Source organism: Zonotrichia leucophrys, chromosome 3, assembly GCF_028769735.1.
Source record: "Zonotrichia leucophrys gambelii isolate GWCS_2022_RI chromosome 3, RI_Zleu_2.0, whole genome shotgun sequence".
NCBI lineage: Eukaryota > Metazoa > Chordata > Aves > Passeriformes > Passerellidae > Zonotrichia > Zonotrichia leucophrys.
The window spans coordinates 67,218,333-67,244,251 of NC_088172.1; the positions used below are offsets into that span (position 1 = coordinate 67,218,333).

Genomic DNA, 25,919 nt, shown 5'->3' on the forward strand with positions numbered 1-25,919 from the left:
TTTGTATGCTTCATTTTTCTAGATCAGAGACCTATGAGAGGTTATTTTGTGTCCCTAGAGAAGTGATGACTGCATCTGGAAAGGTTTGAGTCACAGCAGAAACAATTACCATGAAGCTGGATGAAGCCACTGTGTGGCTTGTGACTTAGTCTGATCTGCAGACAAATTAGAAGAGATGGGTTTCCCGAAATGAGGTGTAAGAAAAAAGATATCTTATTCAGCTATTGCTTCCTTGTTTTTTCATCACCACTACCTGTCATTGTCAGCAATGCAGGCTTGTTGGAATATGTTCACAGTTGAATTTTCAGAAGCACAGGATCTCTTCAAAAATACGAAGGGCATTCATTCCCCACTGTTAAGCTCCGTTCCCTTCAGAGGCCTGCAGAAGCTGCTGCTTTGTGTGATGTGAGCTGTTTGCACCACACAGCAGAATTGAGGTGGAGTGTCATTAGGTGGATGGGAACTTACCTATTAGGCAAGTCCCCAAAGCAGCTCTACATTTTGTTTTCTACCATGCTCCCAGTAGGTCTCTGTAGGACCTCTTGTTTAAGATTTTTTATAACCCCTGATCTTAACCTTTCAGCAGTATTCATTCAAACATCCCACTTCCAAAGGCAAAGAACACAAGGGTAGGGAGGAATACAGGAAATTAGAGCCCTACGTTATGATCAGAGCAATCACAGAACAGGATCGCATCCAGATGGTTGCTGGACACATCCACTGAGGGAGACTACACAACCTCTCGGGACAATCTGTTCCAGTGCTAGGTCGCCTGCATAGTAGAGACGTTCTCGCCCGTATTCAACTGGAATTTCCTGCGCATCATTTGAAGAGCCAGGCTCTGCTCGGTGGTGCCAAGCAATAGGACCCCAGGCAACGGGCAGAAACTGATGCTAAGGAAGTTCCGCCTGTACGAGGTACCCCAGCATCAGCGCGTCCCAACGCGGTTCTACCGGGGCCCTGCGCACCCGCTGTGTTCTGTGTTCTATGTCCTGTGCTCATCGTGCTCATGCAAATCACGCTGCCGTGCGAAGGTCTATTCCGCGGGCGGCGATGAAGGCGGGGTCGGGCTGAAGAAGCCCTTCCTTCCTCCCGTCCGGTGCCTCCAGCCGGGGCCGCACCGCCTCTCTCCGCCGCACCGCGACACGGCCGGCACTGCGCAGCCGCGGCCCCGCCGCCGCCCCGGGGTGCGCGTCACTTCCCGCCTGGGCCGGCGGAGCGCGGCCCGGTCCCGCCCCGTCCCGGCCCCCGGCGCGGCCCTGCCCTGCGAGGGCCGGCATGGAGAAGCTGCGGCGGGTGCTGGCCGGGCAGGACGATGAGGAGCAGGGACTGACGGCGCAGGTACGGCCGGGTGAGAGCCCGCTCTCCCTTCTCCTCCCCGGCGCGGGGCCGCGCCGGGCCGGGCCCGGGGTCTGTGGCTGCCGTGCTCCCCCCGCCGCCTTCCCCCGTGCCCGGCCTGCGCACACGCTCCCCCCGCTTCCCGGTGCCTGCCCGAGCGGGGCTGAGCTGGGCAGGCATCGGCAGGCAAAGGACAGACCGAAGTTTGCGGCGTGCCACGGGCGGTGCGGGCAGCAGGCTCTGCCCGGAGGATGGGTTTTGGCAGTTACTCATGTGTGAAGCTTTTGGCTGTGCTGGTGGTGGCTTGGGGTCCTTCGGTTTCTACAAGTTTTTCTTGTGCTTAAGCAGGGGCATACTGTGCCCCCTTCCAACCCAACTAAGTCTGCTATTCAGTGTAATTTGCTTCTCCATTCCTGCATGCCCTTAAATTTGCAGAAACAAAGGTTTTGTTTAGACAAACATCGTTTTGTCTCTATTCTGCTGAAGTTACTTTTTGCTCTTTACTCCTTAAGTATGGCTTAATTGTTGTATTTCCTTCCCACTACCTTCCTCATCGCCAGCGGGGTTTTTTTTGTTTCGTTTTTACTGTGTTTGCAGACCATACATTCCTGAGAGCTAATCTCTAGGTTCAAGCAAAGCTGAGCATGCTTACAAAGAACCATTTATTCCTTTAGCTCCCTCCTAACTCATGTGACTGCAGGTCAAAGTGCCCCACATCGAGGAATATCTTGCTCGCAACTTGCAGGGTGCTGGAGCATGGAGGAGGAGGCTGGAATGTAGCTGGGATCTGAGCTGTGGCTGACAAACCTCGGGGAACCAGCACAAACTGAGCATAGCTGGGGTGATATTAGTTCTGCAGCTTGCTGCTGGCATGCTTCACTTGGTTTTGCACCGAGTTGCCATTTGTCTTCAAGGTTCGTGATTTTGGCTTCTGCCGCAGCAAAGCACCTAAATTGTGTCCACTGATTCTGGAAGCAGTGTAAAATCTTTGCCCTTTCACACCAGAACTGGCTGCCAGCATTTGGGAGGGGTGCTTCACCTTCTGCTCTTCTCAGGATTATCAAAGAAATACTTACATTTCTGTTAATCTCAGTTCAGTTCCAAGAGAATTGATTATTCTGCCATCACCAGGCACATTTCACACAAGGCACATGTGTGCCTTAGTGTGACATAGTGACAGAGTTTCACTTGGTGCTGTGACAGTTGTTTTAAAGTGGCAATCAGTAGATAAATGTCTACATATTTAATGCTTTTTTATTTGAGTTTTATATCCTGAGGAGAGAACTCAGCTAAGAATGTGTTTAGTTTATTAAAAGTCAGAAATTAAACTCCGTAGGATTTCACTATTGCATGTAATGATACTGTTACAGCCAGAAAAAAAGACTTTAAATAAGAAAAATCTGCCTATCCTTAAAGCCTGTCTGATACATAGTAGAAGAAAACTTATAAATGTGTCTTTGGAGTGTCATGCTGAGATGAACCAGAAAGATCTTTAAAATAAATACATACCCCTTGACTTAAAATAAAAACAAGCCTCAAGTGTTTAGTTTCTCAGCTGTATTTTTTCTCTCAAGGTACCAATGTGTTTGCAGAACAGTGGAAATCAAGCCTCTTTTTAGAGAGGAAATTCATATGTGACCTTCACTAAAGCTAAAGCTGAGTGGTGCCGACTATTTTTAAAGTGTGTGTATTAGAGCAAAAAAAATATGTGCACCCATGCAGAGAGGAACACTTGGTAAGAGGTGGGGCTGTGAAACACAGTGTGAGGTTATGCACTGTGTGTGTAAAATCTTCAGCTGTTTCCATGATCTTTCTGGAGACAGGTCATGTGTTTGGCTGAAAACAAAGGCCCTCTCTTTGGAATATCTGATAATTGTGTAATAGCCATCATATGGTTCATGTCCATAGATATCTCTGGATCCTTTCCCTTGGTTTTTGCAGAACCATTATCATGCAGTCACAAGTCATTCCTGCTAAGTAGAATACAAGTCTATAATGAAAGAACTGTATGATGATTCAGTGAAGTCTTTCTGTACTTTCTAAACTCTTGAGATGACCAGCTGTTGTTTCTTGCTGCAATTAGATCCATTATTCTAAATATATTTTTAAAAAAAGGAATTCATTACTAAAAAGATCGATAATAAATGTAGCAGTGTGATGATGTTGATGATGTTTTCAGGGCAGCTGTTTAGTTTTATCAACACCAAAACTAATGTAAAAGCAGTCTATGTGACACATTGGATGTTGCATGAAATCTGACAGCTGCTTAAAGCACTCAATAAGATTTCAACAGAGGAATAGATCAGGTATTTCTTATATTTTTATAAGAAATTGTATATTGCATTTCTTATATTACATTTCTTATATTTAATTTCTTATTTACACTTCTTGTATTTTCATCCTAGCTGGTGATAGAAATATATATAAGGAGGCCTGTTAGGGAAAGATGAAAATATATCACTATAAATATTGTTTCACTGTGGTTTAGAAACTGAATTCTGCAAATTTAGTCAACATTTCTTTGCATTTTCTCCATTACTTGCATATTTACCATTGAGAGAAGATGTAATTGTTAACTTCTAGATCAGTAAAATAAAGTGATTCTGTTTTTCTGTTTGCCCATGTGGAAAACTGTTTTAAGATCAGTAATATATGGAGAGAGCCTAGGTGGATGCTCAGAGCCACAAAAACTATTTATTTTTGATCAAAAGCAGCCTTGGGGATTATCATTCATACTGTTTATTGTGTGTCTGTTGTAAACTCTTCAGCAGTGATGCTGTTATTGCAGGCCTGTTCCTTATGTTTCAGAAAGTCTCCATTCCAGATTCTGGTTTCCACTTGATGTTTCCTCCTGATTCTTGGAAGTCTTTTCTTTCCTATACTATTAGCTTGAAATAGCCTGTGAATAAAAAGCTTCTTGCCCAGCAGTTTGGCATTAAAGCTTAGCAATAGAAAACTAAGGATTTCCTTTCGTTGATTTCAGTTTAATTTTTCTTTTTCTTCTTAGAAACAAGTTGATAATCAGTATAACAAGAAGGGTTATATTTTACAGAAACTCCCTTGCCACCACTGCTGTTCTTCACACAAACTACAGATGTGAAACATGCCTGGAAATTATTTCAGCCTCCTAAGTAAAAGCTTTTGCTTATGCAAATACTATAGACTGCAGTGACAACTCTTTTTATCTGAAATCTGGGAGTAGCTGTATAATTTGTGTTAGACACACAAAAAGAATCTTTAGCACCTTTGCGTTGTTTCCTGCTTTTGTTGCAAGGGCAGTTTAGACTTCCTTTTTCTTAGGGTTCATAGTCTCTGTTAGCTCAGGGTGTCCCATGGTCCCTGGTATAGAAATTGCTGCCTGCAGCACGTGTGGCAGGGCTCCTGCACTGTCCGGTCCTCAGCTCCTAGAGTGTCCTAGAGTGAGCCTGGCACTGGAGCTCCAGCTGGTGTCTGTGGTTAACACAGCTGAACTGTGTATCTGCAACTCAGCTTTTGCAGCAAGTGCTTCTCTGCAGCAGTGAAAAGAGGTGGCTTGGAAAGGCAGTGAGTTCCATTGCTTCCGTGAAACCCAAAAATAGAAATTGTAGAATATCTTGACTTGGAAGGGACCCACAAGGACCATTGAGTGCAGCTCCTGGCTCTGCACAGCACCATCCCCAAGAGTCACATCCTGTGCCTGAGAGCATTGTCCAAATGCTTCCTGAGCTCTCTCGGGTTTGTGACCACTTCCCTTGGAGCCTGTTCCAGTGCTCAGCCACCTTCTGGGGGAAAAGCCTTTTTCTAATATCCAGCCTAAACCTCCTTTCACAGCTTCAGCTGTTCCCTCATGTCATGTCTCTGGTCACCACAGATAAGTGGTCAGTGTCTGCCGCTCTGCTTCCTCTCTCATGAGGAAGCTGCAGACTGCAGTGAGGCCTTCCCTCAGTCCCCTGAGGTATCAGGGACTAAGAAAATGCATTACCACATCCCCTGTTTCAGGATTTCAAACACTGTGTTAAATAGGTTCATTTTGACAACATAAATGGTGATATCATTGGGAGTGGTTGGAAGGATGAGCCTTCACTTTAATACCATTTAACGTATTTAGTCTTATTATTACACAGAATGCATTGGCAGCCCTCATGCCAAGCTTATCTTCCTGTACTTTATGTGCATATATTGTCAGTCAGTTTTTAAGAATTAAATCCATAAAATGCATCAAACTTTTTGGGGTTTGTGGTATTTTTTGCTCCAAGCCTTTGTGTGGTTCTCTTATTTCTTGTGCTGTTTGTTTGTTTGTTTGTTTTCACCTCTTAACTGTTAGGGATTTAACTGAAGATAAAGCTGTTTTCAAGTTTATTTGAAGAATGAAGTCTCCTGGTAGTCACTTCAGGAGCACTGTCAGATAATAAGATTAGAAGTAGAAGAGCAGTAAGTGGCAGCAATGTCCTGATGCACCTGACTAAAGGATTTATCTTCATCCATTCCCTGTTTTCTAGGCAATCTGAAATGTGTGTGCTGGGGTTACTGATATTGTTGGCGTATCTACACTTCATTTCTGAACACAGATGGAAAGGATTTTTACTCTTTATTTTTGTGTGTATGTGTGCTTGTGATTAGTTGTATGAATAGGTGTAACTAAAAGTATGATTGAAATGGGTATCTTCAGCTGTTCCTACTCTTAAAAATGCAGGCATTCAGGACTCTGTCAAATATGATTTAAAATACTAAACCATCATTCAGTTACTTTTTTTTGTCTGTTTCTTTAACGCATACATAAGGATAAAGTGTTGGACCTAGCAAGGTAAGCTACATCTTCTGACCTTTGGGAAGTTCTGTCATCACAGCACCTTTGTGTGTGTGTGAATGTTGCAGTTTTTTATTAAACTAGGTACAGATTCCTCATTTGTATAGATGTGAAATTGTTCTACGCAGTAACCAGATTTCCTTGGTTAGCTTACCACTGCCTGAAAGAGACATTTCTCAGGAGATAAGGAGGAATATCAGACTCATTGGCTGGGAAAAGTATATGATGTATATTTGGTTAATAAGTCTTGATTAATATATCTGTTGACTAAATAACAGGAGAGCAAGTTTGCCTGTGACGTCTGAACAAATAGGAAAGTTGTTTATTTAAAGTAATTTTATGTAAGCTGAAGCAACACTTCACTTAATAGGCCGGTTTAGAACAGAAAGTACATTTAATTGTAGTGACCTGGAGCAAGATGAAATGCATTGTTCTCACAGTGAGGGTGGAGATGAGCTGAGCCTATCTAACAAATCACTTCTGCTGAAAGGGGCCTTTCTGCCAGCTACATGGCCCTGCCTCTTTCCTTACATCAGCTTTTCTGACAGCTTGCAGAGATGGCTTGGCTCATTAGCCAAGTCATCAGAATAGAAGGAACACTAATTCTGTTCTCATGTCAGGAGTTGTGTCAGGCAGCTCAGCTCATTAGGTCCTGGAGTCACTCTGCAGAAGCAGGAAGTGAAATATTCCCTTTCAGCAAGCTAGCTTAGTCTGATGGGACAAACTGTGTTAATTTGCCTACACCTTCAGGAAGGTAATTGGAAGAGAAATTGGAGTTGTAATGCTTGCAGTGGATACTGGCATTAATTTTTGCAAGGAATCCTCTCTAGCAACAGGAAAAGGTGGTAATGTCTATAGGAACCTACAGTGTTGCACAAATTAATTCATTCCTTTGCAAATTGCTGGAAGGTCCATTCATTCTTTTGATTTGGTACAATTGTGACTATTTTCAGTTGTGTGGTGATTAAAAAACCTGGTTGAAAGTGAAGTAGTGTTGCCTGCATGCCAGGCTATACCTTTATGGGTTTTGTCTTTTTTGATTGTTTGTAAATATGTTTCTATATGTTCCAGATTGATAATATGATTTTTGTGATATGAAAGAATTAATACAAAAATAACTGTTAAACAAGGTAAAATAATTATTTCTGGCTAAAAATGATTTTGTTTGAAATTAAGGGCTTCAGTGGTACAGAAAAAAATTGTCCTTTAGATTGTTCTAAACTGGATGTGTAATATCTTCTTTTTCCGCTCTTCTTATGAAGGTCCTTGATGCCTCAACACTCAGCTTTGGAACTCGAGTCAGATGGTTTGCCATATGCTTTGTTGCTGGCATTTTATGTTCTTTTCTTGTGAGTAAAGTTATTTTTTTTCCTTGGGCTTTTTTATTGTTCTACAGTTAAGCCTCATTAATATTCCTCTTTTATGTGTGAGTCTGTGTTTGCTTTATCCTGCATTCTATATTTTGCGTGCTTTTATTTAGCTGGACATTAAATGTATAATTGGCTGTTGATCTCTAAATTATGATTTTGGTCATTTTTTTTTCCAGTTAGGAAGAAGTGAGCATTTTTACTGCAGCATAATACATTTTCTTACTAAAAGGTTTGAACACTGACAAAATATGCTCTACTTTTGTAACTGGTGTATTAGGAAAGAGGTGTGTACCCATCTTATTTTTTTTCTCTCCAATAAAAGGAAAAGAGGTGGGAGAAGCTTGAAAGGTTTTTAAAGGCTGGAGAAACCACAAGTGTAGCATGTCATACTCACATCAGTGGGTGTGGTTGTGTGTTGACACTTGAAAAACCTGCTGCACTCCTGGTGGTTTTACAGTGAGCAAATCATGTGTTCATTCCTGAACTTTAGGGGCTGACAGGAGTCTGCAGCCTGCACTTAAGAGCTGAGACCTATTAATTGCTGGGCTCTGTCAAAATCTGACACAGGTAACTTGCACAAGAAGGCAGTTTTTCAGCTGCATGGAAACTCCCAGAAACAGCTGAAAAAACATTGGGGAAGTCCTCTTCTTTTCCTCCTTCTCTGTTTTCCCTCCTCTCCCTTTTCCTTCCCCTCCCTTCCTCCCTCTTTTCCTTTCTTTTCACCACAGATTTCCACTGAAATTGCAATTGAGTTAGAATGCTGTTGCTTTCTTGTTTGGTTGGGTTTTTTCAGGAGGCAGTGTGCAGATCACAGTTTGTTTTGCTTCTAGTGGAGGCTTTCTTTAGGCTCTGACAGGCTGAGAAAGTTGGGTCTGTAGAGCCTGGAGAAGAGAATGTTGTGTTGAAACCTCATAGCAGCCTTCCAGTTTCTGAAGGGGGTCTGCAGGGAAGCCAGGAAGGGGATCTTTGTTAGGAACTGTGGTGATAGGACAGGAGTAATTGAGAACAGGGATATTTAGGTTAGATGTAAGGAAGAAATTCTTTATTGTGAAGCACTAGAACAGGTTGTCCAGAGAAGCTGTGGATGCCCCATCCCTGGCACTGTTCAAAGCCAAGCTGAATGGGGCTTTGAGCAGCCTGGTCTAGTGGGAGGTTGTATCTAGGTGATCTTTCAGGTCCCTTTCCTATGATTCCTTTTCTCCCTGATCATCATAGGGAGCTGTGATCAGCAGAAGGCTTCAGATTTTTTTAAGTTCAGTGAAAAGAAGAGATATCTGGAAGAGTTCTAAAATGTTTCTATTCAGCCTCAGTGTGTATTTAAGCTGCAAGTCTAAATGGTTGATTGGAGGAGAAGGGAGATGGTGAATATTAGTGCAGCTTTATGACATTTTATCTTGTGTGCAGAGGTGTAGGATGTACAGTGGGGCATTGTAAAAAAAGTGGAAGTGTTCTGAAATAGGATATAAGCAGTACAAATAAATGTGTTCAGCAATATAAATAAACTGCCTAGTTGTAAAAATATCCAGAAATCCAGTGAAGCAACGCATTGTTTGCCAGCAGGTGGCAATAGAAGTGTGCTGGGGAGTGATTGCTGCAACTGTGAGAACAGTGTGCTCTGCTAGTGTATACCAGAATTATGTTCTTCTTGTAGTGTGAAATTGTATTTATAGACTATAAAATCTAAATAAATTGAATTAACTAATTGCAAACTTGCCAATAACCTGCCTTTTATAGGGAACAGCATTGCTATGGCTCCCAAAGGGGATCAAACTTTTTGCAGTGTTCTACACCCTGGGAAATATTGCTGCTCTCGCCAGGTATGATTTCTTATTTGTTTTAGAAAAGTACCCTCCTTTTCAGCTACATTTCCATTTGCTTTTACTCTAGAGTGCTATGTTATGTGTAAACAACATTGTTTTATATGGAATGCTAATAACGAAAACTTGTTTGTTTTACAGTTTTGTTGTTTATCAGTTACCTTACACAACTGTTTGTGGGCACATCCCAGCTGGTATCTGGAGTATGAATAACCAATTGCTAGCTAAATGTTTTGTACTTTTTACATCCAAGTCCTTCTGTCAGGTGCAGAAGCACCTCAGGCTCAGGAGCAAACTGGTTGTCTGCCCTCTGTGTGGATACTTTGTTACTGGAAGGAGCTTTTTGCTTTTAACAGAGAGATCATCCTGTTTCCAAGAAAACTTTCAAAAAGGAAACATTCAGGAAATCCTTGTTTTGACTGTAAGGCTGAAAGCAGAATCTAACATTTGCTCATAGTGTATTTTTAAACTCTCTGATTCTTTGAAATGTTCCACAGAGCAGTCCTAAAAGATTTGCCTCTAAAAGAGGCCCTCTTAAGATTGAAAACTTTGCTTTCACAGTTTGAAAGACACATAAGAAACATAATGTCCCTAAGGTATTTTCAATTTCTATTTTTCCTCCTTCTCTTATTATCTTAGTGTAGTCGAGGCTTGGTCATAGGACTCACACCCTAAGTCTGGTCTTGACTTTCATGGACTCTGACTTTAGTCAAGTAACTTAACTTTTGAGTCAAAGCATTGTTAATCTGTTAGAACTCACGTAATGTGACATTAACATTTGAGAAATGTGAAGGTACTGCTTTTCCCCAACAAATATGTTTGGAGACAATAATGTCTATACTGACATTGAGTCTCAATTGTAGAACTATTCCATCTCTTACTAAAACAAGACAAAACGTGAATGCTGGAGATAGGAAAGTTAAGTTTTTGCCTTTCTCTCCCTTAGCTTACTCTTTATTCTTTGGTTTTGGTTTGGGGTGAGTTTTTTTGATTGTGTTGTTTTTACCTGGTACTTGGAGTGTGTTTTCACTTCTTCAAATCAAATGAGCATTTTAGAAACTTAGTACTAATGAAGTCTAATTGAGTTAAGAGGAAAGTTTTTCCAGACTAGTATTTTTTTCAGGAGAATGCTGAAAAACTTTAGTCTGCACTCCAGCTAAAATTAGAAGAAAAAAACAGACCCATTTTTCCTTCAGTACTCCTTTTGGATATAAAAAACAAGCAGCTGTGTTCTAAGAACAGTAGGAGATGACAATGAAGTCCCAAATTGACAAGCAGATTTAAACTTTTCCAGGCTTCTTTGCAAGTCTGTATTTAAACCAAATGCAGTCACCACTCTTACTAGCCCGGTTAGTCCCCTCTAGCTTGTTTTTACTGTTGTTCTCTAACCATGCACATGAAAACAATGATACTTACTTGATTGTTCTCAGGGATGATGAGTCTGTCTCTACAGAATGGTGTATCTAAAAGAATTATTCTGTTTAATTGGAGAGTGTCTAGAATTTATTTCCAGCCTTTTTTTCTGCTCCATATGGAATCTCTTCTCGTCTCTGGTGCAGCTCTTGTGATGTTGGTCTTCTCAATATGAATCAGATTACAAACAATGAATTTTGCTTTCTGTATTTTTTCTGCCTACTTTATGTGGCCAAAATGTAATTCCTTTTTACCACTTCATTTTCCCCATCACTACCCTTCCAGCAGCTAATAGTTTCTTCTAGTTCTTCATGTCCCCTTTTTTTTTGGTCTTAATTTAATTTTATGGCTCAGCAGACAAGATGAAAAAATACTGAGAAGAAATTAGTTTGGATTGCAGTGAATATAAAACTTTTCTTTTTCTATTGAATTGTGAAAACTTTTTTTTTCATTTAATATGGACATTTGAAGTCTGTCTCCATAAGATAAAAAATGTGAAGGAGATACATGTGCAGAGTTGTTGGTAGGAGAGCATTTGGATGTAGAAGATTGAGTTTTATTTGCTGCCTGGAATGTGGATTCCCATATTTCTTCTGTCATAGAAGGCTTAATATTGGTTTCAGGAGGAAGCTCTATCAAATTATTTCCTGCTTCGTTTCATATAAAAAAAGAATTACTAGAAAAGGAGTTAGACTAGGTTTTCTGCTCTGTAGTAAAGCATTCAGACCACCACAAGATTACAGGCATTTGAACTCTCTCATTAAATTATTGTATTTTGTACAAAGCAGAATGACAAGGAACAAAGAGACTCATCTCAAATATTTGAAGCCAGAGAAATACTCGTGAGTTTGTGAACTCTTAGTTCAGATGGCATTTCTTTGCATAAAAAGGTACAGCATGTGGTGTTGCTGATGGTTTTCATTCTCCCTTCTAGTTAACTACAGAGTAGAAAAAAGCAGGAGGATTAATACAAACTACTGAACTTTTGCTACCTTTTTGCTTGCTGAGTTTAATTAAAAGAAGTAGAACTTCCCTGTAATCTTGATTGGGGCTACTTGCATTCTGCCTGGGTTAAAGTATGTATTATTAAACCAAAATATTCTACAGCAGGTTGGTCTTTGTAATCTTGACATTATTTTGGCAAGTCAGTTGTTACAAAAACTTCCACACAAAATACACTAGACTTTGACTTGATAACTCTGCTATGCTTCAAATGTTTTGTTTTGGTAATGTAAAAAGCTCTAACCACTATATTTGTTCCCATTATGTTTCCTGAAATCTTGGATATGATCTCATTTACTTCTGCAGTTGAGTTTGCTCATCTTTTTTTTTTTTCCTTCTTTTTTTTTTTCTATTATGGTGCTTGCCATCTTAAAATAACAATCAAAACATCTTTGACCACCCACCCATCTCTAAATTCATTTAGAGCCACTTATAGTTCAATCTCCCCCATTTAGTATCTCTCAACATGTTTTAAATTTAACTGTAACTGCACGGCTTTCTTAATTGCCTTTATTTATAAATGGCATTCTGCACCATCAAGCAGATTATTAATTAAAATGTGTTTTTTCTTATTTGATGCAAGAGTTCATAAAAACTGATTTTCTTCTAGGCTCTTCTGTTATTCCTTAAGTATATCCTTGTCACACTCTGTCTTCTCTTATCTCAACCAATATAAGTATTCTTGTATTTGCCTGTTACTTTTTTTTTCACTATGGTAATATTTTGGAAAGAATTTCGTGACCAATGGTGACTCATAAACTGTTTCCAGGGCTAAATTCATGGAGTATTTCACCTTCTGTTCTAGTTAGTCTCTGTTGCTAAGCACTGAAATATCTTTTTTTAAAACCTTTGTAGTCATCTATCTGTTGGAAAACTGGTTAATTACCTACTGTCTTTTAGAAAGAGTTATTTGAAAATGATTTACAATTTGTTTTGGTTTTTTATCTCCTATTAGTACATGTTTCCTGATGGGGCCCCTGAAGCAACTGAAAACAATGTTTGATCCAAAACGATTAATAGCTACGATTGTGATGTTGGTAAATATACTATACTCCTTTCCTTGTCTTAAAAAGTTTTCCTTTAGCTTCAAAGCTAAATTTGATGCTTTTCTAAAGGAAGGCTATTTCTCAGTCTGCCTCTTCCTTCTGCAGAGAAATGACAGTCAAGCTGTTAAGCTTTATATGTCGCAAAGATCATCTAGCTCCTTTCTCTGAACATGTGTGTTTTTGTTCTTTATGATTTTTTAATTAATCATTTGAAGTAAAATATTCCTTATGAAATCTTTCTTTGTAAATGATAATGGCAGGTTAATTATTTTTAATTTATTTTCTAAAATATTTTCTTCAAGAACAAGGGGAGAGACTTTTTTTAGGTACTGTCGAAAGTCAGTGGCCACCAAGTGTAGCTTGACAGTTGTTTTTTGGCTGCAGCTGGTCTGTAAAGGTCAGTGGTTCAGCACTTTCAAAGCAATGGAGAAAATTAATTATTTCCCCAAAGTCTGGGAGGCCACATGTTCAGCTTTGAGATTCTCCATTGTGACATCCCTGGTGCCTTTACTTCCATGACCATCATTTCTTCTTCCAGGAGGATGGGAAAAACCTTCTCCCCAGTATCAGAATTCCTATCCCTATATTAACGATAGGAATCTCTATATTAGGTAGTTAAAATAAATTTCTCCCCTTGTTGCTTCTCTGTTTAATACTTTTCTCTCTTGCTCCTATGATTTGTTTCAACTTTGATTTTTGAAATGTAGTTGGCTTTCCTATTCTCTCTATCATATAACTTGTTTTTCTAGTTTAGTGAGTAAGAAAGTCTTCATAAGTTCTTTCTGGATGGTTGTCATATGGAGGTTGTATGTTTTTTGTCTCACACACCCACATGAAAAATAGTTATAATCTCTTTTGAGAAGCTTACATTTGCCCCTGTCTTTTGGGGAAGTCACTTGATCATTGCTTGGACTTTGCTTTGTTCTGCAGAGGTTTGTTTTGTTTTGTTTGAGTGTTCTTGTTTTGTTCTGTCACCATTTCCAACTCACACCAAGTTTCAAGTCCTAGGAAGGGTATGTTTTGTAGGAGTGAATTAAAAACGTCCAAGAATATCTCCAGTTCTGCTAGAGTCTCTGTTTGCTGAGCATAAATTCTTTAACATTTTACAGCTGTGGGCTTTTTCCAATGAAGCTGAGAGCCTAGGCCAGACTCTTAGAACAGCAGGCACAAAAATAATTTTGCTCTGATGATCCTGTCATCCACTGTGCTCAGACATGGTGACAAAGGGAATAACTTTGAAGGCTGTAAAAACAAAACACATCAGGGAAATGGAAGGAGAGCAGAGCACACATCAGAGACCTACCTGTGTTGAGAGGCTACCAGCAAAGTTGGGAAAATGAGAATGAAAGGTTTCATCTAATAGTGAGTGTGAACATTGGATGAGAGACAAGACTTTCAGTATGGAAATTTCAGTAAAACACAGAAGAACTGGTAAATTTCAAGTTTTGAAAACTGTGGATAAATTTGACTGTTTTAATACCCATGCTAGCACAAAGCTAGAATTGTAGGCAGTTCAGGAGTCACAGATGTGTTTGGAAAATTTTCAAGCGTGTGTTACTTTTCTTCCTTTCAATAAACCGCCAAGAAAATTTTTTTCAAGTGAAAATTGATGTGTGGTTTTGTTCTGTTTTGTTCTGTTTCATTACTGTGTGTAATGAAAAATGGAGGAAGCCAGATAAGATCTAGTGGAAAAGTTCCAAGTGATGGTTAAGCTTGCACAAATTGTATGATTATTTGGCGTAGTAAACTATATCATTGTAACATTTCATCCTAAGTGTTTAAGTACCTCGAACAAAGCTTCATGTGAGCTTTTTCACTGTACCTGAGGCAGCTGCTCCCTAGTGGACTCTTCATTAGTGTCAGAAGATGAAAAAGCACTGGCAGATGAGGCATAGCCTGTATTTGCCAGATCCTGTAATTGAGAATGGATGTTTTTAATAAAGGGTTGTTGGTAGCGATGCACACATCTTTCTTGTCAGAGACAGGTGTTATGAATACCAGGTTCAAAATGATGCTATGTACTGGAATAAGAGAGTTGCAGTTACCAGGCTTCTTGATTCCTTTCAGTAAAGCTTTGTCATCTAAGCCCACCTCTTAATAGAACCAACAAATATGGGTGCACACACCAGCTTACACTCCTCCTGGTTCCTCAACTCAGCTCCTGCCTTGTTTTCCTTTCAGGACTTGTCTCAGCCCTTCTGGCCATGTATACCTCATACTGTGCTTTGAAAAACACCATGGAGTTCATCATATAGTCACTGTGAGACAGCCTTTGTTTCATAAGTCAATTTTAAAGTGCTGATTGCCCATTGAAAACATGGGAATGGTTACTGTACTTTCTTCATTGTGTATTTGAATATTCATTCTTTTTTTTCTTTCTCTCCTTCTCACCCCAGCTTTGCCTAATATTGACTCTGTGTGCTGTATTCTGGGTAAGTGAGAATACTTTTTTTTCTAAAAAGCAATCTCAGTTGGTTAGTTTAATAATTGTATTGTAGCTTTAAGATACAGTTCAGGGGTGAAGGAAAGGTGAACTCGTGTGTGATGTTTTTGTTGTTGGCTGCAGTTGAGCTCAGGTGGAGTGATGAGCCTGCTGGCTGTAAAAGCAAATGCATCCTTCCACCTGCACATGATGTAGATGAGAATGCAAAATCTAGAGCATTGGGTTCAGTCTGCAAACCTCTAGAATAAAAACTAAGAAAACCAAGCTCAAATACTGTTTTGTTTCAGTGATGCAGATTTATGTCAGAAAATACCAGAAAGTGTATAGCTGTCTTCAGAAGCCATGGATACAGAATATTAAGCTGGTTAAGATAACAGAAAAAAACCAGAAGTGTCTGCAGGCATTTTGTTTGAAAACGAACTGTAGTTGCGTTCCATAGAAGTGAATATCTCACTGGAATGAACTTCCATATTTGCAGAAGAACAGTGATGTGAGTGTTAACACTGATGTTGTTAGGTGTTTCCAAAGCTAGAAAAGGTTTACCTAGCATGGTTCTAATGAAGTGATGAATAAAATGAACGGAGAGTTGTTGGGAAAGAAACAGCAAACTAAGACAAGGAGATTTAGGCATTGTCAGTCAACTCTATTCTTGATTGATCAGTCTGTGCTAATTGTCAGTATAGACTGGTGTGGTGCAAAATGAACTAATTTGCAGTATTTGCTTTATTTTTGTTTAGTGGAACAAAAAAGGTTTGGCAATGTTATTCTGCATATTGCAGTTCTTGGCAATGACCTGGTAAGATTCTTAAAATTCCTTTGAATTTCTTCTCCCTGCCCCTACACCCTCATGATTATAAACCTATATATATATGATTCACATATAAGTATGCCCAAATGCTAGCCTCAATCTGTTTTTTCTCAGCTAGGTTGTGTAACTCCAGCAAAATCTATATTCAATCGTCTTGCAAAAATGGTAATTTGAAGTATATTCTGCAATGTGTGAACTTATTTGAAGCCTTATGAAAGGAATACATATGCAAAAAAAAATTGTCCTCCTTTTTCTGCATTGTAGAAGTATACTCTCCTCTATTTTGAATTCTAACTAGTTTTTTATTTTTGAAATGAAAGAAACTAAAAAACATTTTCATAGAGTGCGTCCTGCCCCAGGAATATACTGGGTAAAGAGTGGGTGGATGTGAGAGGGTGAATTTAGTGCAGCAGGTGCTGTGATGACCAGGAGCTTGGGGGCTGGGTTTGGCAGTGTGTGAGTGCAGTCAGGTGAATGCTTTCCAGCCTTGCAGAAGTTCTGGAAGTTACTGCCTTTTCCACAGAGATACACACTTGGTGTCCTTGTCCCAGGTGAATTTCTTGGTGTCCTTGTCCCAAATGCTCATTCTAAGGCAGCCCAAGGTGACCACAGACCACAGTTCTTGCTTGAACTTGCCCTGAGTACAGAGTCTGTACTGAATGTGGGTCTGAGGACAAGGAACCATTTGTTCAGGACAGGGCCTGCTGGGCATGGTGCTACATAGAGGGAAGGCAGCTAGTTCAGACTGTGCTCTGTGTGTTTGCAGCAGACAGTTCACATTTGTTAACTGTCCTGGGGTTTGGTCAGGGGGCATCACAACACAACACTGCCTACTTGGAGGCTTGTGAGAAACAAGTTTCAGAGAATAATAGAATTGTCAGCTGTCTGAGTGTCACAGTTGTGGAATATTATTCATCCTACAGCATGTATCTGTATTTAGTTACATAAATAATATGATTAGATGTATATTTGCACAGTAATTTAGATTGTCTTTTCAACTGGAAGAAGTTGTCTCTCTCATCTTGAGCACCATTTCCACACAAATTTTATATCCCTTTTTGATTTGGCAATAGTAAATCTGTTTTTTAAGTTCATGTGCAATGGAAGTTATGAACTACATTAAAATAAAGACAAAAACCCAACCAAAGAAAAAGTAAACCACCAAATCCATGTCACTGTTTAATTCTTGTCCAAACATGTCCTCTTTTTTCAGGTAAGCATTACATTGAATAAGTCACCTTGTTTAAAATTTTGTTACAACAGTTGCTTTTATTAATGCTGGCCTAAAGTGAAATAATTTGGTTCTAGGAGAGAAATGAGCAGTCTGCAAATGTACTTTTCTTCTTTTTTTCAGGTATAGTCTGTCTTATATTCCTTTTGCAAGGTGAGTCTGCATGATAATTTCCATCTTAACAAAAGTCAGTTACCTTTACGCTGGGGAAAGGCATAACGTATTTTATGTGTGTGTAAAAATATAACATATTCCTTTTTCTTTTTCTTTTTTTAGAAAAAACTAAAAGAATAGGCGTAGCTGAACTTAAAAGTCATGCTTAATATAAGCTTTAAATAGAAGTACAATACATAGTAATTCTCTTTAATAAATTTCTCTCTAATTTCCACCACTGAAAATGAATTAAGGTGTTATTTAAATAATGTCTCTAATGATTTAAGAATACAGTGATGCAATGGTGACTTTCCTGGTACTAAAATTGAAGGTAACCTAGGGATCTGAGATTCTGGTTAAAAGCAAACAAGCAACATAGTGGCAGCTTCTGTTTCTATTTCTGAATTCCTCCATAATTTTTAAGAGGGGCAAAGGCCCTCCTAAAATAAATGCTTTATTTTCATTTTGGCAAGCTCCTCTCTTTCTTTCTGGTGTGTACAAAAAGGGCATGAAAGCAGACCAAACACAGTGAAAACACATGCAAGTAATCAAATGTAAGAATCTGTTTTTTCTATGATTCATGTAAAATGCAGTTTGGTCTTCTTGACAGTGGGTTTTTTTAAAAAATTAAGCACTTCCATATAATTTAATGAGGCTTGCTGTTGTAGAGGTGTGGGGCAAAAGAATACAAAGTATTGTCTGTCCCTTTCATCTGGTATTTTCCCATAGCATCACCAAAAAAATTCTTTTAAAGTTTTTTAAAGCTTCAGATTTCATCTAGGAAGGATTTTTTTAAGACAGTTGTTGTTAATTACAGTGAATAAAATAACTGAGCTCCGGCTTCAAACTGTCATTTTACTATTTCTGACAATTCAGATTAACCCAGACAAAAGTAGTGTTCTGAATTCTTATAGGTCCAGTGGCCATGAGACAGTCTCAGTAGGTTCATTCCTTTTTTTGTTTTTTTTTTTTTCTTTTTTTATGGCTTTCTCTGTAGAGGAAGCAAGTTGAGCTTCAGGGCTCTCTGACTTTTTCTTCCCTATCAACAGTACTTCTGAGTTCTGGGCAGAAAAACATTAGGTTATATGCATCAGTTAATTTCTTTGGATTTATTTATCTATTAGATTTTATGAGCCAAAGAACTGAATTTTATAGAGACTGCTTTTAGTAATACTGTGATTTCTTTAGGGATTACTGAGTTATTTGCTTATGTGGAGTGATATGATAAATTTATTATATAGACTGCCTTTCTTATGGGAACAATGATCTAAACCATGCTAAGTGCCAGAGAATAGTATTGTGTCATTTGTTTAAAGTATGCATTTCTCTTGATTTCATGAAATTATCATTCCTTGGTTTAACTCTTTTCATGGTTTTCTCTTCAGAACATTTTACTTGTTCACGGGTTTGTTGGGGTGGGGGTTGTTGGTTTCTGTTTATTTCTTCCTAAATTAATGCTTGCTCTTCTGTTGGCCTGGCAACAAAAAGCCCCACCAAACCAAACGAAAACAACAACAATTCAACAAAACCAAAACCCATATAGCTAAGTGACTTTAAAGAGTGATGATAGTATGTTTCTTTATTTTTTTTTTTGAAACTGACTAGCAACAGAATAAAAATTCCACTCCTTATTAAGTTGGTTACTTTTCTGGGAAAAGGAAAAATAATGGAGACTAAAGGGAATGATCTGACTGTAACAGTCAAAAACCAGTTTATTGTTGATTGAAAAAATGGAACCCTCCAGAACTTCCCAACCTTAAGGCTGAACCAACTCTCTCCATCCTGCACTGCATAATTCCAGCCCTTCAGGCTGTGCTTTATTTGCTGCACTGTGACGGTCCAGCCCCGCTGTGGCTTGCAGCCCTGGCAGCTGTGCCCTGCTGGGGACTGGGCGCTCCTCAGCAGAGCCCTTGCTGGCAACCTTTGTGAAATCGGGCTCTGCCCTTTGCTCAGCCTCCCAGAGAGCTGCAGAGCACCTCCCAGCACTGTGCTGCATTTCAGCATGGCCTGCAGTGCAAACAGCACAGAAGCCCTGGCACCGACCTGGCCTGAGCCTGGCCTTTAGCTGGGGTGGTGGAGTCACTCACACACAGATCCTGCATTTGATCAGCTCTTGATATGTCTTTAGCTTTTGCCATATTGTAATTTTAAATAGGTAATGGTTTAGATGTTTATAAGCAAAATAACAAATCCTGACTGACTTTTTTTTCTTTTTTAAAGGGATGCTGTGATTAAATGCTTCTCATCCTGTCTAGGGTAAATTAAAACCAGGAACCACTGTCTGCTTTAAAAGGCAACTTTTTTCCTCTGTAAATTTTACTCAAAAAACTCTACTTTGCCGCTTCTGAAATACCCAGTAGCAGTTTTTTTCCTTGCCTTTTGCACTTGGGAGATTAAATAATTTTTACTAGAAACAGTTTTTTAAATAAATTTGGAGAATTATTTGTGTTTACCCTGAAACTTCCAGGCTTTTTTCTGACAAGAAAGTACATTTAAATACTTCATACAGAGTGGTCTTAACACTACTTTGTATCCAGTAACAGTTTATTCCCGAGTGGAGGCAAGTCACTAAGGCCTGGGTAGTGTGCATAAAGGTTTCATTTATAGTTCTGTCTAAAACTTGCAATGTGCCATTTATGTTTGTATATTATCCATTGTATGCTTTTCCAAAGACAGAGTTTTATAAACATTGTAAAGATTTGGAAGATTTGTAATTAACTGCTCCTTTGAAATGTCTATACATGTGCCTTATGGAAAAAACTTACTGAGAATGTGAAAGGAATGTTTAAAACCTGTTGGATTTTATTAAAAAAGTTGTATTTTAAATGTTTTTTTTTTTAATTTCATACCTAAATACTTTTTACTACAAGAACTTATGACTAATGTATAAATGGGACTTGTGAAATAAATTCATTTTTAAAGTGCCTTATACATTATTATTTAGGAATCAGCTATAGAGGGCTGAAAATTTCAGCATTACTCTTGAATAAAAATGAAAATATAAATGTTTGTATATGACTATATCTAAATTTGTTTGATAGATTTTCAGAAGTGACCTTAAAGCTTCTTTTAGTATTTAGACAGACTGTTCATTCTGACTTAATCTGGTAATAGATTGAAGTACTGTAACACTTTGCCTGGCTTCAGTAAGAGATTCTCATTTCTGATTTTTTCAGCTACGAACTCTCCAGTTATTCTGGAGCAAAGTTAAATCTTTAATGTTTGGTTGATATTATATTGCAGGAGGTTGTTTTTTGCACAGGATGGATATGCTTATATATGTGTGTTCAAAACTGAATTGGTTTGGATTTTTTCTTCTGTTCATCCACAAATCTAGAAGAAGGAATTGCTTTGAAAAGATGTGATCTGCAGTGTCAGGAAGGAGAAAACCTCAGTGTTTTTAGTATTCAAAGTTCAGGCTAAAGAGACAAATTGAGGTACAGTATGTTCCTGTTGAGTATCAGTGCATGTTGCAAAACATAGCTACAACAGCTACAAGCTGTGTACAGGGTGATTGCATTACTTTGCAGCTAGACTTCCAACTGAGCCACGCCCTTTAAACTGGTTAGTGACAATAAATTGCTAGGGAGGCATCGTCCCTGCTGGTGATAGCCAGGGGCAGGTAGTCCTGGCCTCACAGCAGGGCTTGCTAGAGCTGTGTGATGTAGGGACAGCTATTCCAACTCTGCCCACGGCCCTTGGGTGAATTTTTGGCTCCGTTTAGTTTTCAGCTTGCATTGAAGAGGAAGCAGGATGTGCGTGGGCAGTGATGGACATCATCCTGGAAGTGACTGCCCCTTCCCCAGTCGCTGCTGCTGACCTCAGCTGACTGGAAAGATCCCGTCCCATCCTGTCCCATCCCGTCTCTTGTGCTAGGCTTTCATTTGCTCCAGACCTGGTTTTGCCCATCACCCACCAGTTCTGGTGGTACACAATCACTTTCACTGTAGTCTTTAATTAGAGTTACATTGGTTATTCAAAATTTATTTATTTATTTATCCACTGTGGTAAATGATGAGGTTGCCATTCATCTGTTAATATTTAGATCAGCAGGAGAGAGTGGGTTCAAGAACCAAAATCTCCATGTACTGGTATGCTTCCACATGCACTTTGTTCTGTTAGTTACATCATGTGCCTTCCTTGGTTTTTTTTCTCTCCTGAACATTTAAGGGTTTACTTCCTCCATCTGCATACAGAGCACACTCTCTGTGTTGGTTTGCCTGTATCTTTTGCTCCTTCACATCCTGTCTTTGTTTACTGTGTATGAGTATTCCAAGAGCTCACAGTTGGGGAATCTTCACAGTATAGTAATAACCATTATGATAGTGTGGAAGCATAGGTGTGAAGATCTGTCCCTGTGGATTGCATACATGCCCCCCTTTTTTTGATAAACTTTTGCTACCCTAATTCAAACAATGCTTTGAAATAAATGTTGTAGAAATTATATGCCATGACTTCTAAGGCTAAATTTTGGAGTGGTGGTAATCATCTTGGATCCATAGGAAATGTTTGTTTACTTATTACTGCACCATGAAACTTCTCCAAACCTCTGTTGGACAGCAACTTCCTATCTTTTCAAAAGATAGGAAGTTGCTGTCTTGGATATCACAAAAACCCAAACCAAACCCCAAACAAACAACAAACCTCCAACAGAGAGATGAGCATTAGCTCTGTGACAGAAGGCGTTGACGCTAGAAGGATCTCTGGACTGTACTCTTCATACCAAACCAGGCAGCGCTTGTCCACTAAGTCCGAGGCAGCCAGCCCTAGGTCTGAGTGTGTCTGTCTCTTGGCCTGTCTGCCTGCCCTTATTCGTAATACTTCAAGTAATCAAGGAAAACAAAGTATCATTCTTGGGTTTAAGACGGCAAGAGAATTTAACGTGATTTTAAAATACTGCTTTTTCATGTTTGGACGCTTGAGGACTTGGGGAGAAATTTAGAGCCTTTTTGCCCTCGGGGCGTGAGCCCTGCCATCCACTTCTTTATTTCGGCTCTGCTGTAGAGCGGGCGGGAGAGGACTGGGAAAAGGCGCCGGAGTAGCGCCGCACGGAGCCCGACCAGTGCGGCTCGTTCGGGAGCGCGGCCAGTGCCGGCACGACCACCGTCCCCGCCCGCACGCCCACCCCGCGCTGGGGAAGGGTGTTCCCGGGGCGGGCGAAGGGCGGGAAGGGGGACGGGTTATCGAGAGGGAAAATCGGCGGCTGTCGGCGCAGAGCGAGCTCGCATTCCGCGCCGGCAGCTCGGGCTCCTCGTCCGCCCGTGGCCATGGGGCTGCAGCCCCGGCGCGCCGCGGGGCCCTGCCCGCCCGCGGGAAGGAGCGCCGCCCTGCCCGGAGCGCGCTCCGCTCCTCCCTGGGCCCGCAGCGACGAGCCGGAGGGAACTCCCGGGCGGCCCGCCGCGCTGCCGCCCCTGCTGCCGGCCATCCTGCCGACCCCCTCCGCTTCCCCCGCTGCCGCCCGGGCGCAGCCCAAGAAGCCGCCGGCGGCCGCCTCGGCCCCCAAGAAAGCAGCACCTCGGCCCGCAGAGGAGAAGGCGGCGAGGAAAGCGCGGGGGGCGCCCCCGGAGCGGCCGGGCCCCCTTTCCAGCTCCTGGCCCTGCTCCTCCCTGCAGCGGCCGCCTCCGCGGAGACCGCCGGCCGAGCGGGCGGCGCGGCCCCAGCCCACCCCGCCGCAGCCGCGGGGCCGCCCGGGGGCGCCGGGGGCGGGCAGCCGCTCCTGCGAGAGCCTCGGCGGGGCGCCGGGCGAGGCGGCGGGGCGCTTCTCGCTGAGCCTGCCCCCGGAGGCCATCCGGGTGCTGCAGCGCCGCAGCCTGGAGCGGCAGCGGGGGCAGCCCGCACCCTCTCCCGCCGGCAGAGCCGCCCCGGCCCGGCGCGGCGACCTGCGCGCTCTGCTGAAGGTTTCGCTGCTCAACGACCGGCACCGCTACGACGACGAGGAGTACGAGGAGGAGGAGGCGGGGGCCGCGGCGGACGAGGGGCTGGTGCGGAAATGCACGGAGTGGCTGCGCGGCGTGGAGAGCGCGGCCGGGCGCGACCACCCTGAGCGGCTGGAGACGCTGCCGCACCTGGGCACCCTCTGAGCCCCGCCGGGACCGGGGAGCGGCGCGGCCGGCGGGGGCCGCCCGAGCGGTCGGACCGGGGGGAGCTGGGGCCGCCATCCGCGATGTCGTGTTCCGTGTTGTGTTGTCGGCGCCCTGGCAGCGCGGGCGGGTGGCGGCAGGGGCCGAGCAGCGGAGCCCCTGGCCCGGAGCCGATCCTCGGGGCGCCGCCGCCGCCGGGGCGAGGGACAAAGGAGCGGCGCCGGCCCCCGCCCGCCGGTGCCCGGGTGCTGGGAGGGAGGGCACCGGCTGTGGCCGTCCTGCCTCCACCCTCGCGGGTTTTTTAAAGATTTCTGACTACTTTATAAAATGTGCGTAATGGTTTTGTATATTTGTACATAAAAGTTCATTTTTATTTATTTGAATAAAGGACTCTTGTGTTGCGGTAGCCTTCGCGCCTTGGTGGCTTGGCGTTGGGCTGCCCCAGCCTGGCGGTATCCGCTGTCTCGGTGTCTCTAAGGTAAGGATGGCGGGCTGGTCGCCGTGCGGAGAGCCCGTGCCCTTTGGCACACGTTTGCTCCTCGAAGAGCCGCCGGCAGCTCGGCTCCAGGGATAGCGCAGAGCCGCGGATCCGGCGCGGCGGCGGAGGCAGGGACCGAGCAGGCGGGGGCGAGCCCGGCGCTGCTGGGGCAGATGGCAGCAGCTCCGCTCCCGGGGAGAGGCAGGGACCGCGGGAGGAGGATGGGGAGGTGCGGGCGGCCGCGGCTTGGGCAGAGCTCCGGTTCCCTGCGCCGGCGAACCGGAGAGGAGCGGCTGGGGTTGTGCATGGACTTGGCCATTTCATCCCCTCCCAGTCAGTAATTCAGATACATCCGACCTTTCGAGCCGCTGCCAGTGTACGAGGTGGAATAGGAAGGAAGGAGGGAGGGAGAGAGGGAGGGAGGGAGCACAGAGGGAGCATCCTTTGTCAGCGTCCCTCGGCTTCCCATCCCTGGAGCCCACTGCAACCTTCCCCCCTCCGGGCTATGGCCATGCCTGGTGCTCTTCCGAGCTCTGTGTGTTGGGAGAGGCGAGGAGGGGGCTGGGAAGCCAAATGTACAGAAATTATGGGCGGAAAGGGAAGGGTAAGTCTTTACCAGGCTTACAGTGTCTCGGCCACCTACTGTTGCTCTTTTATTGTTGTTCTCCAGCTTCCCAGAACAACAGTCAGACCTGAGCATTTACTTTGATTCTATAAGTATTTTGCAAATGAATGTTTGAACATATGGGAACACGTTCAGCTGAATTTATTTAGCGGAGTAAAACAAAGTTTAGTGCCACAAATTGGGTATTATAAATTTCACTAAGATATCAGTTATTTACAGCAAATGAATGTCTGTGCTGACTTCCATTAAATCATGTCAGATAAACCTTTCTGTATATTAGTTGCACGATGTAGCCATGTGCTGCATTTTGTTTTGCTCCATGTTTGTTCAAGCACATTTTTCTTTTTTTCCACCTGAAACTTAAGGAATGACTGGGGAGACGGTTTGAGAAAATAAATACTTATTAAATGCATTGATACTGCCATTAAAAAAAACCCGAACCAATATAAGGCAATTGTGAAATAGCTATGTTCAAAGGGCAGAGACAAAAGCATGGGCATGAAAATTTTTGGAGACTAATTCTATTTCATTTAAGCAAATGTAGCGTCATTTGTAGTGATAGCTATGAAACACATGCATTTTCATATCATTTTAGTTGAGTTTGCATGTAGTTCTGTCATGTTACCAGTCTTCATTAACATCTTCAAGTCAATCTGCCTCAACAATTGCAAATTTCATGTCAAATTTAATACATGCTGGATTGATGTCAGAACCACTTTTTGTTGTTGTTTTTCCCTCTTCTAACAATGATGGAAATGCTAGTAGTTGAGCTATTAGCTGAGTTTTCCTTTTGTTTCACTTTTGGGAATGGGAGTTTATAAATGAGCATCCTGGACTCCTAACGTTGTTCCTTAAACTGCTCCATGGTTTCATATTAACTCCAATCAATATCCCCAGTTGCAATGAAATGTGATTCACTCATTAAGGACTGAAGTATGTTAAAGCCTACTTGTGAGGCTGAAAGCTGCTTTGTTCAGAATCTGAAGTGTGGCAAAAAATTCAATAAATTTGAATGCACAGCTGCACAAATGCAGTGTGAACTGGGGGTAAGAGGGGCTGGAACTGAAGGGCTGCCAGCTCTGAAAAAGAAAGAACCTGCTCCTAGAATGAAGAATTTGAGAACTGATCACTCTTCCTTTCCTTGATGAGGGGGCAAAAACCTTATGAAGTGTTGAGAACCAAAGCTCCCTATCCCACTGATCCCCAGTCAGCCTCAGCCTTCCTCCATCTCTCACACACATGGGTTCAGGACAGGCTGTGTTTGGCATGACTGGAAAATTCAAGTGGGATACTGTGAAACAGCACCTGTTCTGCCCCTCTGCTGCACTG

At 42.1% G+C, this 25,919-nt stretch overlaps 2 protein-coding genes across 2 annotated transcripts; both read left to right on the top strand.

Moving 5' to 3' along the window:
* Window positions 1-1,200: 1,200 nt before the first annotated feature.
* On the top strand, window positions 1,201-20,336 carry SFT2D1 (SFT2 domain containing 1). The gene is made up of 8 exons (XM_064708657.1): window positions 1,201-1,341; window positions 7,387-7,473; window positions 9,229-9,311; window positions 12,682-12,763; window positions 15,169-15,204; window positions 15,953-16,011; window positions 17,378-17,407; window positions 19,628-20,336. The coding sequence occupies exons 1-8, from the start codon at window positions 1,279-1,281 to the stop codon at window positions 19,665-19,667; spliced, it is 480 nt and encodes a 159-aa protein (XP_064564727.1). The 5' UTR covers window positions 1,201-1,278; the 3' UTR covers window positions 19,668-20,336.
* Window positions 20,337-21,176: 840 nt separating this feature from the next.
* PRR18 (proline rich 18) lies at window positions 21,177-23,942 on the top strand. Its single transcript, XM_064707184.1, has 2 exons — window positions 21,177-21,194; window positions 22,450-23,942. The coding sequence occupies exons 1-2, from the start codon at window positions 21,177-21,179 to the stop codon at window positions 23,485-23,487; spliced, it is 1,056 nt and encodes a 351-aa protein (XP_064563254.1). The 3' UTR covers window positions 23,488-23,942.
* Window positions 23,943-25,919: the final 1,977 nt, after the last annotated feature.

What these genes read in the sequence shown, in the direction of transcription:
- SFT2D1 (XM_064708657.1), top strand. Translation starts at nt 1,279, where the DNA reads ATGGAGAAGCTGCGGCGGGTGCTGGCCGGGCAGGACGATGAGGAGCAG. An exon ending in AGCAGGGACTGACGGCGCAG is followed by an intron (nt 1,342 to 7,386) that starts GTACGGCCGGGT and finishes CTTCTTATGAAG; the next exon opens with GTCCTTGATGCCTCAACACT. An exon ending in CAGTTCTTGGCAATGACCTG is followed by an intron (nt 16,012 to 17,377) that starts GTAAGATTCTTA and finishes TCTTTTTTTCAG; the next exon opens with GTATAGTCTGTCTTATATTC.